At 40.5% G+C, this 17,550-nt stretch overlaps 2 protein-coding genes across 2 annotated transcripts in view; one reads left to right on the top strand and one right to left on the bottom strand.

Moving 5' to 3' along the window:
• TOMM7 (translocase of outer mitochondrial membrane 7) overlaps positions 1-6,341 on the top strand; it is a 16,387-nt gene extending 10,046 nt beyond the window's left edge. The window contains exons 2-3 of the mRNA XM_018568871.1: positions 57-105; positions 6,242-6,341. Coding sequence (XP_018424373.1) covers positions 57-105; positions 6,242-6,257 — 65 coding nt within the window. The 3' untranslated portion in view covers positions 6,258-6,341. The remainder of the gene's footprint in view (positions 1-56; positions 106-6,241) is intronic.
• A 1,983-nt stretch (positions 6,342-8,324) lies between these two features.
• Positions 8,325-15,884, bottom strand: LOC108797293 (interleukin-6-like). The gene is made up of 5 exons (XM_018568869.1): positions 15,820-15,884; positions 13,940-14,121; positions 10,479-10,586; positions 9,688-9,894; positions 8,325-8,495 (listed from the first exon to the last, which is right to left on the bottom strand). The coding sequence occupies exons 1-5, from the start codon at positions 15,830-15,832 to the stop codon at positions 8,325-8,327; spliced, it is 681 nt and encodes a 226-aa protein (XP_018424371.1). The 5' UTR covers positions 15,833-15,884.
• Positions 15,885-17,550: the final 1,666 nt, after the last annotated feature.

Here is a 17,550-nt window from a genome sequence, read left to right on the forward strand (position 1 = left end):
TCTTTATTATTATTTTTTTCCTAACACTTTTTTTTTTTTTTTTTAAATCTTTTAAGGATTTAAAAGGGGAGCTGACCCTGGAATGCCTGAACCCAATGTACTAAGGTAAGTTTATGCAAATAGCAGCAGCTTTTATATATGCAACGGGCTGGAAGGGAAACTTGCATTACGGTATTCATAAATTATGAATTCTAGGATTCCTCGATTTTGGTTACTGCCTGTTACCCTGTACAGGGCTTACTCTTCCTCCCCCCAGTGGAGATAGAAAGCAGTAGTTGCAGCATTTACGACTCAGACTGGAATATTGTGTCCTTGCTGCCCAATAAATACTGTTTGCACCTTTTGTTGGTTTTTTTCCCCTGCCCTAAGGCCCCTTTACATGGGGTCCTTCAGTTCCAATCAGCATAGAATCCATGCACGGATTTAAAACTTAAACTGTTTCCGCCAATAGCGTCTTTAGCGGCCAATACAGTCATCTGTATCTAGCAATAAGTCGGGTGACTTGTGGGACATCCACTTGCTCCCTGGCAACCAATGAAGTTGAATGCTGGCGGGCTGTCTGCACAGCATACTTTGTGTTGGTGGGCCAGGGGAGAGGCAACAATCTACTACCTTTTGAAAGCTGCCCGACAGGACCGTAGCAACCAATGAAATCACAGGTCGCTACGATGCTGTCGAGTGGCTTTCACAGGGGTAAGTAACATTTACATTTTAGATTGGGGTGCTGTGAGATTTTGCATACTTTAATAGTGTGCTGTGATTCGAGAAAGGTTGGGATAAAGTATGGAATAATTAAGACCCCTATCTTTTCTTTGCTATCGGTACCCCATTTGGGTTATTTTCCTTCACTTCCTGCCTCACAGATGCAGCAGGAAGTGAAATAAGGGCAAATCCCATCTTAGACAATTGTCACTGGAAAAGGTGTCCCTTATGGATGATTTTTTTTTATGACAACTATAACATTTTGGATTTTCCATTCTGGGGTTAGTGGTCACCAGGGCAAATAAAAAGAGTGAATTTCCCCAGTGGGGACAACAAAAATAAACTGTAAAACAATAGGCTTATAGCAATGTGTGTGGTGGGCAGGAGGGAGAGAGAACGCTCTGATGCTTAAAGTGAACCTTTACCCCCCTTTCACTAAAAATCACATCAGTGTGCAGCTCTGAATGCTGATATGAAATAATTTTACAGTTATTGGTTAAATTAACATATTTTTCTTTTACCTTTTAATTGTTGTTCCACTTCCTGGCCCTCGTAGGCATTAGTGATGTAGCCTGTGCCTAAGACATGCATATTGGGAAGGTTACATCATCAGAGCATTGCTGGGAAATCTCATCTGTAAACTGCAAAATCTCACGAGATCTCAGGGAAAGGCATTTTTCCCTCTCAGATGATGTGCATGGTCATGTGCCAGAGTTCCAGGAAGTAAAGGGAGATGCAATAATCTGCCTTTAGTAAAATGCCACCATGAAAAGAATGGGAAGTCAATGAAAAGTAACGTATGCGAAGCATAAAAAGCCTTCAGTTATCTATCTGTATCTGTAGATTGCAATTACTAAACATTTCTAAAGGTGCCTTCATACCTGCACTTTATACCTGCCAGCAGCGTTTCTTTAGCTCATCTATGGGAGGGATGGGACCCTTTGCAGTGGTGCTGCCCCTGAAATGCAAGGGTGGTTAAATGCTTGTTTAGCTCTAAGGTACCTAGGGGAAAAAAAACTTTTACTGACCCGATTCACGCTCATGCCTTGCAGGGGTAGCCCCACTCTAAAACAATTTTTCTTCCCCCAGAGGTAGGCTTTAGGGTGACGAGGCCACTTTAGAATCATGCCCTGGAAATATTTTCAGACCTCCCAGACTTTTTTGGATTTTTCCATGTAAATGTATACCATCAAGTTTCAATCACTTCATAGTGGCAGCTCCCTTGTGCTATTTCTGTGTCTGTATTTTCCATGACATTAGCAAGAGGGCCGCATTATGGGAAATTTTAAAAGACAATATTTAGATTTTTCAACCCTAATAAGTGATTTGTAAGAATCTCCCTGTTGACGGAGCTTCAACTTTTCTCTAATTTTTTGCTGTCAAAGGGATTCCTTATATTTCAGGAAGTGGCAGCTGAAGGGAGTCCCTTGTTTCATAACATCTCCATCTAAATGGGTGTATGCAAAATATGTTGCTAATTTTGACTGTGAGATAATCTTAACGGAGAACTAAAATCCGTAAATGCCCCTGCTCTAGTGATGCAACGTCTGCGAGCTTCCTCGCTGACATCATTTCTCCGGCTCGTTCCGGGGGCGAGGTCTTCAGCTGTCTTGATTGCCTTGGATGATGTACCACCTTCGCATGCACAAGTTAATTCATCCCTGCACCCAGCAGGTGCCAGAATTTTACACTGAGCTGTGCATCTCTTAAAGCTGAACTTCATGCTAAGAAAGTATTGTCTAAATACAAGCGCTATGTGCATTCTCATTTGAGAGCTATGTCACACCAGCCACAGTGTGTTCTGGCAGCGAATTGCGGCCCGCTCACTTTGTTTTGTGGCGGGAGGGTGCACGGCGGTGCATTAAAGTCAACGGCACCACAGCCACACCCTCCAGCCACAATGCGATCTGCCGCATGGGAACGCATGGCACATCCAATGACTGCTTTCCGGTCCGATCAGAAAAAAATAGCGCTTTTCCGACAGGACCGCAAGCATTGGGATGTGCCTTGCGTTCCCGTGCGGCAGATCGCATTGCGGCCGGAGGGTGTGGCTATGGTGACATTGAGTTCAATGCACCGTCACGCCCCTCCCACCCCACAACAAAGTGAGCCGGCCGCAATACGATCCGCAATTCTGACCGGAACGCACTGGCTGGTGTGAACTAGCCCTAAATCTTGGCTGCTTTGTGCATTTTTTCCGGATCTGTGCAGGAATCCAACATAAAACTTTACCTCTGTGCAGGAGCTTTCTGTAATAAGAGCAGTCAGTGCTGCTCTCTGTCCCTCGTGCAGGGTGACTGGTCTTGTATCCGCCCCCTCCTTTAGTTTCCTGGAGATGGCCTGTAGTGGGTGGTGCCTGGTGTGTCTCTTCCACAGCTCTACTCTCTGCACATGATATGTGCAGCACAGGAATTATGTCACCATTACTTTTCAGAACTGTGTTTGTGTGCAATGCACACATTTGTGCACACAAAGTAGACTTTTATCCTTAGTGGCTATTGAGGGATATAGTTAAATGAGAGTTTTTGCGCTCAGTTCAGCTGCAAACCTCTACATCCAAATACAAAATATATCTGTAAATTGTATTATTTTCCCCAAAATATGTAAAACTTATACACACATTTATACACACATGCCACAATGAAATGTCAGACTGACATGGTTCAGCAGAACAGATTCCTTTTTCACCTTTCACCTTTTTCACCTTTCCAGAGCCAGCCAAATGCCTGGCTCTGGAAGGATCACAAAGTATTTTTTTCAATGGCAATGGACTAGACTCGTATCCTCTCTCTGGTAGCAGGCAGTTGATCCAGGAAGCAGTAAAGCCGAACTAGGAAGTAGTATAATGCAGTGTGGCCAAGCTGTATAAATGACAGATCATTTTCTGGTGGAAACATATACAGTATGTGTATTTAGCTGTTTGTCTGGAGAGTCCCTTTAATTATTTTAGTGTGCCCGTTTCATATATTTCGTTAGCAAGCTCGCTAATCTAATTTTGTAGCTAAAAGCCAGCTCGTTCAGTTGTAGACTTATAAGTATGTTGAAATTCCAAACCTATTTTGGATAAATTAGGCAGCAGCCAAAACCCGTCAAGAAGTCTCCCTTCACTTCCTGTCTTGTGGACACAACAGGAAGCAAGAGGAAATTTCGCCCAAATTAGGTTAATTTCTTTGATGGGACACTTTTGGACTATGTCCCCTCTATTGCTGTTCTGGAGACAACTTGAAATTTGGGGTTTTCTTTCACTTTCAGTCACAATGTTCAGCAGGACAAATAGAGAAGGTAAGTCTCTTTACCACGGACACAGAGGGGAAAACATAACCTGACGGGTTATAATTCTTCACCACTGTATCCGGAACTAAACACAGTTTTGCTTTTACGTTTTGCTTTTTATGCACTAAAAAGGAAATTCCTAATGGATACAAACTTTTTTTTTTTTTTTTTGATCTTCTAGTCCTCATGCCCCTTTTGATGCTCCTGTGGTGTGTGTTTTTTTTTTTTTTTTTTCTACATTCAGGGATGCTTAAAACCCTCTTATAAGGCCTGTGAGGAAGTCACTGGGTTTACAACAAACGTTGTGCCATTGGACCCAGGAGGAGGGATGGAGGCTCCCCACACCACTTTCACTGTTCTTCTCATCAGACAATGTTGACAGAGATCTGCTGTCGGTCACAACACCTTAGGAGGCCATTGCTGAGCAGGGGGGTTCTCAGTGGTGACATTGCAGTCTTCCTGTGTGACTGAGCAGCACTCAATAGGCTGACAAAGCTGCAGTGATTTCACTGCAGGGGAATCTTTTTTTTGACCTGTTGAAGAACATGCCTGGCTCTGGAAGGATCACAAAGTATTTTTTTCAAATAGAAAATGCAAATTGTATTTAAAATAATGCAGTTTGCCTTATGTCATTGTTATGTTTCACTGATAACATTTCTGAAAATTGATTCTACTTCAAAGTGAACCTGTAGCACCAGACATTCTAACCAGCTAACTGTATTCTGTAACAGGAAACATGGGATTTGTCTAATTTGCTATAACTTGGAATGCTACAAGTCTGTTGGTCACTAAACCTCCCACTTTGAATATTGGCATAACCAGGGACTTGCCAGTTGGAGAAGTGAAGGGTTCCAAGTAGGGTGGACCCAAATTCAGGAGGCATCTTGGGCTTACAGGCAACAATTTTGATTGAATGTTATAAAATAAATAAAGCTGACCATACACAGCCAGATGATTCTGCTATTAAGGGGAGCAGTGACCGATTTGCCAGTTTTACTAAGCTTCTACAGAACCCACAACTCCTTTTTACTGCATGATTACCCACCTTCCACTAGCTGCATGCACAGTAAAAGGGATTCATCTTACAATAGCCTTGTACATACAGTTATCAATTCCTGCTCTGATCTTGGAGCTTACAAGGCTTGCGTAAATTATAAAACTCAGGATTTACACATCGGTTAGTGTACTGTGTGATTCATAAATACCTCTCTGTTGTCCTAAAAAATCCAATATAAAACATGACCCTGACATCGTAATTGTGCATGTGTTTATGAGGTCAAATCTGTCTCAGATTCTTGCATAACCGTATCAAATCTGTCTCCGATATTTCCTTAATTATTGCCAGGACTACAAGCGTTGGTGTCGAAATACCCACAAAGCCCTCTGCCACCTTTGTTCAGTGCCTTGCCTGATTACTTGGTGTTTATCAATGGCTCAACCTTTTAAGGCGGACAAACAGTATATAAAACTTCCAACTCCTCAATGTAGGAACCCATCTTCTAAATAATATAAACGATGTATCCTGTTGCACTCCTTACCGGATCAATGAATGTCCTGTGTAAACCGATGGGTGCTCGTAGTGACCACGGATGATGCCGTGAACAACATACAAATATAAAGGATGTCATCAGCAAAAGTCGGTTTTAATGCAAAATTGCCATTCAATTTGCAAGCGCTTTCGGGGCCTCAAGGGGTCCCCTTCATCAGGCTCAGAATTCTGAGCCTGATGAAGGGAACCCCTTGAGGCCCCTGAAAACAGCAGCCCAATTCTGCAGCCCCAGTGCCTACTGCTGAAGAATGCAGGTATGAAGAGTTTCCCATACTCCTCAATCAATGCTGTTATATCTGAATGAAAGATTGTAGTCCAGCAAATCAATATGAATAGTGTGATGACAGGAAGGAGATTTCCCACTTGGTTATTGTGGGAGGCGGACAAATTGGGTGACTGCTTCTTATTGATATTGTAAATACTCTTTTAACAATAGTAAGCGTACCTGGAACCAGAGAGAAGTTGCACACCATTAAATTACTCTAGCCACTTCCAGTTATGACCAGCAGAAGTTCCTATGGTAATGCACTCTTGTCCACTGGTAAATGGGAAGTGTCATGAACAATATTGTCCCTAGCACTATGCTGTTAGCTGCTTTGGTAAGGTTGTACATTTTCTGTGCCCTGAATGTGGGTAATGCTTTATTGTGTTGTGACTCAGAAAAACAAAACCAATGCTGCTTATTAATTCATGTATTTATGCATTGATTTGTTTTAGCTTGCTCTGGGGATGAAGAATTCAGAAAAACACTTCTAGGTCCAGACGTTGAAAACCGTTATTGCTGTTGGCTTGGAGAAGCGGAATACTGGTGCCACAGTTTACAAACATAAAGCAGCATGGATTTATGGCCCCCGGACTTAGTACTGCCATAGCATTTGATCCATCAATGTAGCAGGACTGGCAGCATTGCTAAGGCCATATTCTCATTACAGAAATGTGTTATTTGTCATGTTGTCATATACTTGTACACTGATGTTTAACCTCTGTACATTCCCTCCAAACAAAATCACCGACTTGCATTTTTGGTTATAAAAATAAATGTCTGTTATTTATCTAGCTGTGTTAATGTTTCTTTAGAAAAATACATAGAGCTGTGTTATTTCTTCTAAAAATCCGCAAAGAGCCTAACCCATCCTTTTATTTAATGGGAAGTGGGAAACAAAATGAAAGTTGGATCCAGCAAAGGTTTATGATGAAAATAATTTATTTGACAGCATCTTTAATAATACATTTATCAACAAGAATAAATAACAGGAAAAAGTTGCAATAAATAAGTATGTAGCAGTGAATACATCCAACATGGTTGACCCCCTGTAGAGTATACTGTTTTGCTTTTCACTGAAAATGCACACATTTTCTCTGCTGCCTCAGATAAAGGCTGACATCACACCCAGGCGTTGTAGTAAAACATATTTGACTGTGCATTATGGCAGTGAAGTGCAGTGTGTTGAAGCACCATTCATTTAGAATGGCACCCCAGTGCACAGTCCAGCAGATGCTGATAGACCCACACTGTAGCACACCACCATGTGTTGTGTTGCACGGTATTATAATAAAAGGTACAGGTCTGCTATTTTGTTGTGTGTTAGTAGCTCATTATACATTAGGGCTTCTGTCGATGGCATCAGTTTGAGACGTTTTTTTTAGATAACTTATATTGGCAGATGTTTTTGACCTCCTTCAAGTGGGTTTTACATTACCATCGATTTATATGAGACTGCAAACGCACCTGACGGGAACAAAAGCCCAAACAGTCCCCTAATGTGCTTAAGTCAGAAGAAAATCTCAAAATCATAAACTAGATTTTTTAAAACAAAATCTCAAACTAGATTTTTGTATACATTCCCCATGATCCCCAGCAGCCAGATTGACAGGGCTGTGTGGGATTTCAGCCACTTCTCAGTTAAGCATTGACAACTGTTTAAAACACAGTGAGAGCAGAGCTGAGACTAATTTGGAATGACCAGGACTGTGCATAGACTACAGTGAGATATCAGTGGGAAGGGCCTAAAATCCTTGGCCTGAAAAGTTACTGATTGTGTTCCAAGGACACCAGGCCGCCAATGACTAGGAGCTGATGTACAGAAAGTGGCATTATGCCACACGTTAACGTACGTAGGTTGTAGTTTGTAAGTCTCATATCTGGTTAGTCCTACATTAACATTCCAGTAGAAAAAAAATGATGCCTTGTATGGGTTACCTGAGCCCAATCCTATACCACACTTTAAGTAATCTTTTGCATACAGCAACATACAAAAGTACAGGGAATTCATTCGCAGATGCAGAACTCCTGACCTTCAAGGGTAGTGTGACTTGGAAAGTAGTAAAGCCATTGGATTAGCATGGCAGAGAATTGGCATGATTTGTAAGGAGAGATGCGCTGGCATCTTTCATATTTCCAAGTATTGGTTTCCCTTCTCGGGACCTCCCAAAAACACAAGTTAAGGTGTAAATAGCCAGCACAGTCTTGGTATTTTCCTATTTTATGGAAAGTGAATGTTTTGGTCTTTATTTAAAGCTGGCATATATAAAATGCACAGCTTGCTCTCATGTGCAGACTTCTGATGTATTCTATTGCACAATTTGAAAAAAATAATATAGAATTCTTTAAAAATAAAAGATAAATATGTAAATAGTGTAATAAATAAATATACATTAAAGTGAATAATTTAAGTGTAAAAAAAAATAAAGTTAGATGGTCAAATTGTGTTTTTACACAATTCTACCTTCCAATAAACTTAAAGTTCTGCAAACAGAACAATTCTATATCACTACACAGTAGTGAGTATGAAAAGCATGCTCAGCTGCGGCTGTTTCGTATAGCTCGGGTTGTCTTGATCATGTAGTCTTTGAATGACTGCAGAATGAGGTAGATAGTGAGCTTTTCATTCCAAGCATCTTTGGACTTTAAGCCCTCCATTGAAGTGACTGCAGCGTTGTCAACTTTCTCTTCATGGTGATTATTTTCCATCTGAAACAGAATAGAATTTTACTATTACTGAAATTGATATACAGCGTGTTCATTCCACTGTCTATTAGACCCTGGGGGGATTTTTCTCAGTCCTTGTTATAATGGAATTTACTTCCTCTTTGCAGCACTTTTTTTTTTTTCTTTTTTTTTTCTTTATTAGCTTGTGTTTTTTCAGCTTTACGAGCTCATTAAAGATTTAGATTGTGAGTCGCACATTAAAGTTTGCCATATATGGGCCTGGTGAATGATGAATTAGATTGCTAAAAATGCTTTTACAATTTCAACAACCAATGGGTTTCCACAATGGAGCTGTGTCATACTGAAAACATCTGAGCAGCTCTGCTGGAAATTTTTTTTTATGTAAATAGACAATTGTAGAAGCCCCCCACCAGTTCACTTTGAGGAACAAATGAAGCAACTTTTAAAAACATTTGGCATGAACTTTTCTCGTTGGCTGTCCAGTGAAGAGGTCACGGCGAGCTCTGAGTGTTACAATAGCAGGAAGACGCGACTGTGGAGAAAAAAATGGACTTTGGGGGCTTACTAAAAATATTTTCATGGTGAATGGGAGGGATAGATGAGGACAGTTTTATTGCCCAGATATGGCTTTAAAATAGCCTAGCAAATCCTTTTGCTTCATCAATACACACGTAGATGTTTACAGGGTAGAATGGGAAATACACTGAGGAGATATCCTTGTGTATATGGTTAGTTTACATTTGATTTTATTGTTACTCATTGTTAGAGTTAACCACACACTTCAGCACCAAAATATAGAACCTGAAGGAGATCTGAAGCCTGATCTTGAATGGAACCAATCAAGTTAGGAATATATGAGCTGCCACTGTTGATTGCTTTTGAAAGTGTATATTGTGTGGCTGCCATCCCAATCCGTCATTGCTCATTGACCTGGAACAAGCATTTACCTATGTGGTGTTGGTACCTTTTTAATATGCATATTCTTGTTCTTAATCAGTGAAGACGGGATCAGAATTTTCAAAATGGCAGCTTGCATATTCCTATCCTAACAAATTCTGTTTAATGTTTATGGGATGCTTTAGACACCATAAAGTTAGTAATGGCTTTAAGATTTAACATGCCCTTTACTCAGCCCAGTTGAACAGAAACCACAGGGTACACTAATCTGATGGTCTCGCCACAATCGGACACAGTAAAAAGTAATTTAAGTTACAAATATGTTTGCAATTAATGTATTTAAATCTCTCATTTGATACTTGAGATAAATGAAACTGACCTTTTTCACAGCTTCGGACAGAGTCTTGGTCTTGTGCTCTATGGACTCTACTCTTTCTTTCTTACTTTTCAAAGATTTCTTCAAAAATGTAAAGTATTTTTGGAACCTGAGCAGATCTTCGTGAATCTTGTGTAGACATTGCTCCTAGAAGAAAGAAGTGGTATTGGTAAATGTCAGGAGTAGTTTTAGATCACAGTAATGGCTGTCTACATTCATTCATAAAGAGGACCTGTCACCTGACCACCCTGCCCCCCCTAGCAACATTTTACAGAACATGGGTTCCTGGTCTAGGGTGCATGTGACCACCCCAATGTCAGTGCCTGAACAATGTCAGTGATGTCATCTACCCAGGGACGGGAAGGGTTTGGGGCTTATCAGGGGAGATGTCACTTTGTCCCAAATGGGCAGGTGATAGCATGTTTTCAATGCACAAGCTGTAACGTTTCTCCAGGGAAACAAAATAAAAAGTTGAAAAAAAACCCCCAACATTCTTAAATGTAGTCAGTAAAAAAGGTGGTTGCATTGCCTGTAGCCATAGGCCTTATTCACAGCATTATTTTTTTCCCCCCAACTATGAGCAAGATTGTGTTGACAGAAATGTAAATTAAATCTGAAAAAAGAGAAATAGTTTTTCCCTTTGATTTTAGTTCCTATAAACAATTTTGGCTTGAAATTTTACGTATCTCAGTGGTTGATTTTCATGTCATTGACACGCATGCTATATGTACCTTATTGAAGTCTTTGCTCAGACATCTGTCTGTGATCTCTGGGAGTTTTAGGTCCATTTTCAGATTACGTTCCATACTGCTGCCACATAGATTAGAGGTATTGCAAAACTATGGAAAAAAAAAGTTTCATGAATAAGTACACAAAAATGCACGTTCCACAGTCCACACAGAACACATTATATCAATAAAATACATGCTATCTAGTTTGTAAGGGTTTACATTTCCTGTGTATGGCCAGTAAAGCTTTGGGTGACTCGAGTTCTCTGGTTCTAAATCCCCATATGACATTTGTTAATAATGTTTGTCCTTGTTAACAGCTGTGTCCATGTTTCAGATTTTCTCTCACTTCCTGTCTGGTAAAATGTCTGCAGGACAAAAAGATAGAGAAAGATTCTCTACCAGATCCCCAGGTAACAGTAAAACCAGACTGGGGTTCTAATCCTTCCTCACTCTCTAGTTAATCACATATATTATGGGAGTGCTGTTACTTTAAACAAGCTTTAATAAGTGACAACACTGCTTGAAACTTGATTAAAATGAAAGCCATAAGATCTATAAGATAAGATCATAAGATCTATGTTTAAGATCTCCAAACTGTAGCTGAAGGTTGCTTACAATTCTTTAAAAAAAAAGCTGCATAAAGCTAACAAAAAAACGACAATGTCTTGCTGTCCCCCAGGGTAGCCAAACTTTGGCCCCCGAGCTGTAGTGACACTACAAACCCCATGTGGCATTGCAAGACTCCGAGTCATAGGCATGATATGCAGAGGCAGAAGCATGATGGTATTTGTAGTTTCGCCACAGCTGGAAGGCTGAAGTTTGGCTACCCCTGCTGTATACACTGCTCTTATACAAGCTAAAGCATGTGTGCTCAAGGCCTAAGAAGCAAACAATGATCGCTAAAGCAGAAGTAAACCACCAAACAAAATGAACCATTTTTGGCCCCCTGGATCTATGAATATGAACAGCATATTATGGCAGACTTAAGCTAAGCTCAAGCTCTGCGATTTCTACACTCTCCTCGGTCCTTCCATTTTCACCCAAAGTTTATCCGGGTTTAGAGTCTTTAGTCATCTTGATCCGGCTGGGCCAGCATGATATAACTCCCATAAAAGCTCCAGGAGAGGTATTTTATCCAGGCACAGAATGGTGCCAAGACTGTACACTGAGCTGCACATGCACCACTCAATGTACACTAGGGCTCCTTTCATAAGGGTACCTGTCCATCCTGATCAGCAGGGAATCCGTGCACAGACTCCCTGCTGATAGCTGAATGGAACAGATGTCACTTATGTGACATCCATGTTCATTCTGTTTTTTCCTTACTGAACAGACCCAGGTTAGGCCTATGGGCAGTGGGATGTAAGCAGACGTGTCCCTTTATATCCTAGACAGATGTAAAAAGACACGTAGAGTTACATCAGATACGCCTGAAAGACTGACAGACGGATCTGATCAGACTGCCTGTGTGAAAAGGACCTAACGGGCAGTGAGAAGTATCTATGATAAAAGAAATACACCATCCCTTTGTAAAAAGCCTATAAGCACTTTTTACCAACCCAATTTTACTTCCCCCTAAGGCATTAAATATAATTGGCTTCTACTAGATGGTATAATTCAATGGATTTCAGCCTAGTGGAGAACGTTCATAAAACCTCACTACAAGTATTGTAAAGAAATGGCTGCATTAAATCTGAGAAGATGAATGTGTGGTATATGCAAGACGGCCAACAATAACCACACTGATAATTCAGATGAAATGTATATTAATTGACAATTCATATTACATCAGCCACATGAATTAGTCTCTGTATGACCCTTTACAGCTCATGTTTTAGCTTTATGATGTCATTATGCGTTTTCAAAAAAGTGAATCAGTTACAGGGAAAAAGAGTTCATCAGGAACCACTTAAGCTTTATGAGCACAATACGTATGTATGCGACGAGTGAATCTGTGTTCTGGGAACAAGGCCGACTGATCAGAAATCTCATACATATGAAGTAGTACAACTGCACAGTGACAAAGGAAGTGCACAAAGCCAGCTGTATGCCCCATGGGACTGCAAGGAATGGTGTTGAGACACATTTGAATACAGTTTACTGGCAACAATGCTGAGGGAAAGCCAGAGAAATTATTTAGGGACTGAAATATGTATCACAAACCGAGACTAGCAAAGCAATAGAAAGTTTTCACCGATCAGCCAGAATTTAAGCCCCGACTGTGAATCATTTGATGATTCTGCAGCTGCTTAAAGCGTATTTCTATTTTTGCAGCCATATTTGGATAATACTTCTTTTATATTTGTTACATGATGCCATTTACAAAAAAAATTCCTGCTAATTTTTTTAATTCCTGAAAAATCCTACCTAGCGTTCCCCTTTTGTATAATGTTATGGAGGAGACTGGGGAGTTATGTGTACCATAATTAACCCTGTCTGCACCAACTAGCAGATCTTTATTATCCACTGTAAACTAGGTGTGCACGGGCTGTCCTAACAAAGGGTTAAAGATCTCAAGGCTTGGGCGGTACATTGTATGCTAATACTAACTGGCTCTCAATCTGCCCCCTACTTGCACATTGCAAGCTATTCTGAACAACAGAAGTTGAGCAATTGAGTCCTATGTACACACCTGTTCCAAAGAAACAACTAGAATGGGAAGTAATATTTTTCTATACTTTTATGTATGCTGTATGAATGGGAACACATAATAAACATATAGTTTTGTAAAGGTCAAAATACACGTTGAGGTTTATACACAGGGTAGTCAGTATAGCAATGCTGCAGTGTCCACGGCACAAATACTGCCCTCCATCATCTCTTAGGTTAATGTCCTGTGCAGTGACAATGAACATCATCATACATATGTATATAAGGGTTGTTTGCCCATATCTAGGGGCGTGGAAACATCATCATACATATGTATATAAGGGATGTGTGCCCATATCTATGGGCGTGGAAACCGCTCTGGTTATCAAATAAGAACTAGGTCTCCATGACAACTTTCTATGAGTGCCACATTTCATGTATAATAAAATTCTACAATAAAGGCCTCTTTTAACTATTAATAATAATATAAAGCTTGCACTGATAAAGTAGGTGCACAACTGGGCCAACAAGGCCATGAGCCTGGTAACAGTTGGTACCTATTATTTTACTATAGCACCCATATTTAGTCTGTGCCTCAGTCCTACATTCTGAACACAGACCTATTCAGCGAGGAATTAGAAGTTATATCTGACTGTCATAAATAAACCTGATTGCTTGATACGGGTTATTATCGCAAGTTGTACAAGTCTGTTGCTTTTAGAGCAGTTTTACTGAATAGCCCGGCATGTGTTTGTGAGCACTGAGAAAGACACCTAGTGAATCTACAAGTACACTTGCACATCTCAAAGGTTGGCCTAACAGACCTAATGCTGGTTTGAGTACCATGGTAGTATTGGTTGGAGGAAACTCACCTCTTTGTACAATTCTGCAGCTTCCTCTGCTATAACTTTGGCCAGACTAGAGGCAGAGCTGAATATGTTATTAGCAGTTTCATCACCAGAGGAGGCAAGTGATACGGGTGCCGAGCTGACAGATGTTACAATGATTGTTATTGCCAAAGATACCAAGAGATGGATGGAGGTTAAATAGAAGCCTGAAACAAGAAATATGTCTCATGTCACAAATATAATAATACAACAATCATTCTACATATTTACTGTGGGATGTAAACATCCTGCTAAATGAAAGACAGAAAACAAATTTGATTTTTGTTAGTGATAATTTAATATTATGAAGCAGGGGTAGCTGCTGTGGAACTACAAGACCCATGAGGCATTGCAAGACTGTGACAGACAAAGGAATGACTCCGAGAGGTATGGTGGGATCTGTTGTTTCACTGTAGCTGGAGTGCCAATTTTGTCTACCCCTGTTATAAAGTCTTGTCTGTTTTTGGATTGAATGGGGAAAACTTAAAACTTTCCTGTACATGTTACTTTGAAACAGGAAGGCACAGAAAAGAATAACACATTTTCAGAGGTTCTAATCCTTCCCCACGCTACAAAAATATGTTTTCCTTTTGGAGAGATTTCCCAGCACTTCCTGCCCTGACAGGAAGTGAGCGGAAACTTTCCTAATAGCTACATAAATAGTAATACAGACTATCTTTACAAAACATGTTTTGGCAGGAGCTGGGCTTTAATTTTTGTATGAACAGTAGATTTACACATTCAAAGGGTACTGGGTACATTTGTACTGTCATGAACTGATACTATATAGGAAGACTTTAAAGCTTTCTTCTCTTGTATTTTAATAATGCACCTCACAGTAAGGCTGATATAATAAAAAAAAACAAAATTAGAATTTGAAAGAAAGAAAACTCGGTGTTGCCCAGAACAATCAATATTTCTTTTTGTTTCCTACTCTAAAATATTCTTGCTAAGGCCTATGATTGACTGAGATAGAGAAAGCAGAATAAAGTGACACTTTTTAGTGGCTAGAAATATTACAAATGCAAGCTTTTAGGTTCCTCCTCTGGGCACAGAGGCAGACGTCATAAGAAAGCCACTTATTTCTTCTCTACCTGTGGATTTATCGCTAACGATACAATATTCACTCACATTTCTTCAATTAGTTTAATATTACAAAGCTCTGTACCTTAACATTGGCCTTTGAGCTACATTGACATCAGAGATCTGAGACTTGAATAATATTATATAACATGGACAATTGGACATCTTCTACAACAAACATATATTTCTTTTATTTTCTAAACAACAAAATAATGCATTTCCTAAAACCTCATTTCTTGTACTCATAGTATACCATAAGCATCTGTTGGCAAGTGCGCAGCACACAGCACAGGTCCCCAAATTCTATCACAAGTGGCATAAGCCTCATTAAGTATGAAAAATCTTGCCTTCCACAAAAAAAAAGAAGAAAAATGCAACAAGAGGGTTGGCAAAGAAGGTATTTCAACGCTAAGAACCTACAGGAAGACTGTCATGAGCCAACTGAGAGACCTCCTGGAAGCACATGTGGATCCCTAGCCACTGGTTGGGGATTAGTGCAATACAGTGCTACAGTGCCAAAGATAAGAGCACTTACAAGACCAAATATCCCCTAAACAAAGACAATAAAGCCATATGAAACAGAAAGTTAAAATTACTGGCATTCATTGTATGTTCCCTTTTTGTATAGCCATTTATGTATAGCACTGTACATATATCCTACAAGGTTAAACCTCCTAACAGAGTGCCTATTGCATAATGCATTCTTCAACAGCAGCCTTTTTACAACACCACGGAATGTCAGTGCAAGAAACATCTCATTCTGTCTGGCGTGTTTCACTTACTTGTGTCAGCCATTTGCCCAGCGGTTTCCTTTTCTCTGTTTGACAGTAGCTGCTGGTATCTGAGCCCAAAAGTGCCCTGCTTGTGAATGAATGATCTCCATACTGTCTTGTCTTGTATTTATGGAGAGCAGGGGGAAACTCCGAAAGCTATCAGACAAATTTACAAAAAAAGAAAAAAAGAACAGCCCACAGAAATATATATATATATATATTAACATTCACAATATGATGATTTGGCACCTAAAGATCACAATATAACTCCATGCCTGCACACAGGTGTGTTCCTTGTAACCTTCATCAGATAAACAAAACACAGAAAGGGTTACAGCAGGGAGGGCTAATTGGATTGCTCATTCAGTAGTACATAATACAGTAAAAGTTTCAGGCATCATGATTTGGACAAAGGATGAGCCGCAATTGACAGCACCAACGCACACCTGTCTTCTCAGGTGTTCCCACCTTCAAGCTGATCTCCTTGGAATTGGTTGAGGGGGGCCTTCAGTTGGATGTATTATATTTAGTCCCTGTTCATACCTTTGGGTCCCTGAATGCGCATCACCCTTTGATTTCAATGGGTGCCACACATGTAACAAACTCAGGACAGTAGTTCATGCTGCAGATTCTGCTACAGGTGTACCACATTTTTTCCCCACGCAAGCAAAAAAAGTGCGTTTTTCCAGACACATTTGGGGTGCCATTACCAAGTAATGGCACCAGAAGTGTGTTGCAGATTTTTAACGCGTTACGCCGACACGCATTAGGTGTGCATGGGGACTCCGGGGTGTCAATCTAAGGAACCAGAGTTCAGGATCTTTCACAACCACTAGGCAGGCTCTGCTCTCTGACAAAATGTAACCCTCTCTGTCCAGGCACCTTACATATAGTTAGGGGTACAAAATAGGACAGGAAATAAATACCCTTTCCTACAATCATCTTTCTTTCCTTCATGCATTGTATTTCTAACTATAGCAGAGTATGTATTTAAGACTAAAGACATATGTATTTAAGACTAAAAATAGTACCCCCATACTGCACTGCTCATTTTGGTAAAGGGGCTTAAATAATAATAAAAAAATACTCACCTGATCCTCGATCCCACTGCCTCTTCTCCCCCGGGCTCCGGCGGTCTAAGCCCCCCTGACGTTATCATGTCTAATGCAGGTCCATTCACCTGTATTAGGCATAAGGATGCCAAGGAACATACCACAGCCAGAACAGAGGGGTAGAGAGGTGAGTGCCGACCGCCACAGGACTGAGGATCGGGTGAGTATATGTTCTGCATTGCGGGCCCTAGTTAACTCTTGCAGTGTGGGGGTAGTCGCACTGCAAAGGTCAACTTTTTACATTCCTGGAGATCCTCTTTAACTGTTAGTTAGGACAAGCAGTGTTCACAATTAGTTTAAAACTGATGAGATCTGCTAGCACAGTACAGGCAGGGTTAATTTTGGTAAACATTAACTCTACAGCCCCCTGCACCCCTCTTCTTGAAATGACAGAGAATGGAAAAAGTTCAGTTTTGGAGTTTTGAGAAAGGAGCTAGTAAACTAAGTGTGCCCCTAAGTGTACGGGATCGGCACAGTGGCTCTCTGTACACACTTTCAGCGGCTGATCTCTCCTCCAACCACTGACAGCGGAAGCGATGTTTATTACATCAGTTTCAGTGTGTCATTTCTCTGGCTGCTGTAGTAGGAGGAGAAGCTGGTGAAGTAGGATCAGCTTCATCAGCTTCTT

The sequence above is a fragment of the Nanorana parkeri genome, unplaced genomic scaffold (assembly GCF_000935625.1).
Source record: "Nanorana parkeri isolate BGI_ZX_2015 unplaced genomic scaffold, ASM93562v1 scaffold1256, whole genome shotgun sequence".
Taxonomy (NCBI): Eukaryota; Metazoa; Chordata; class Amphibia; order Anura; family Dicroglossidae; genus Nanorana; species Nanorana parkeri.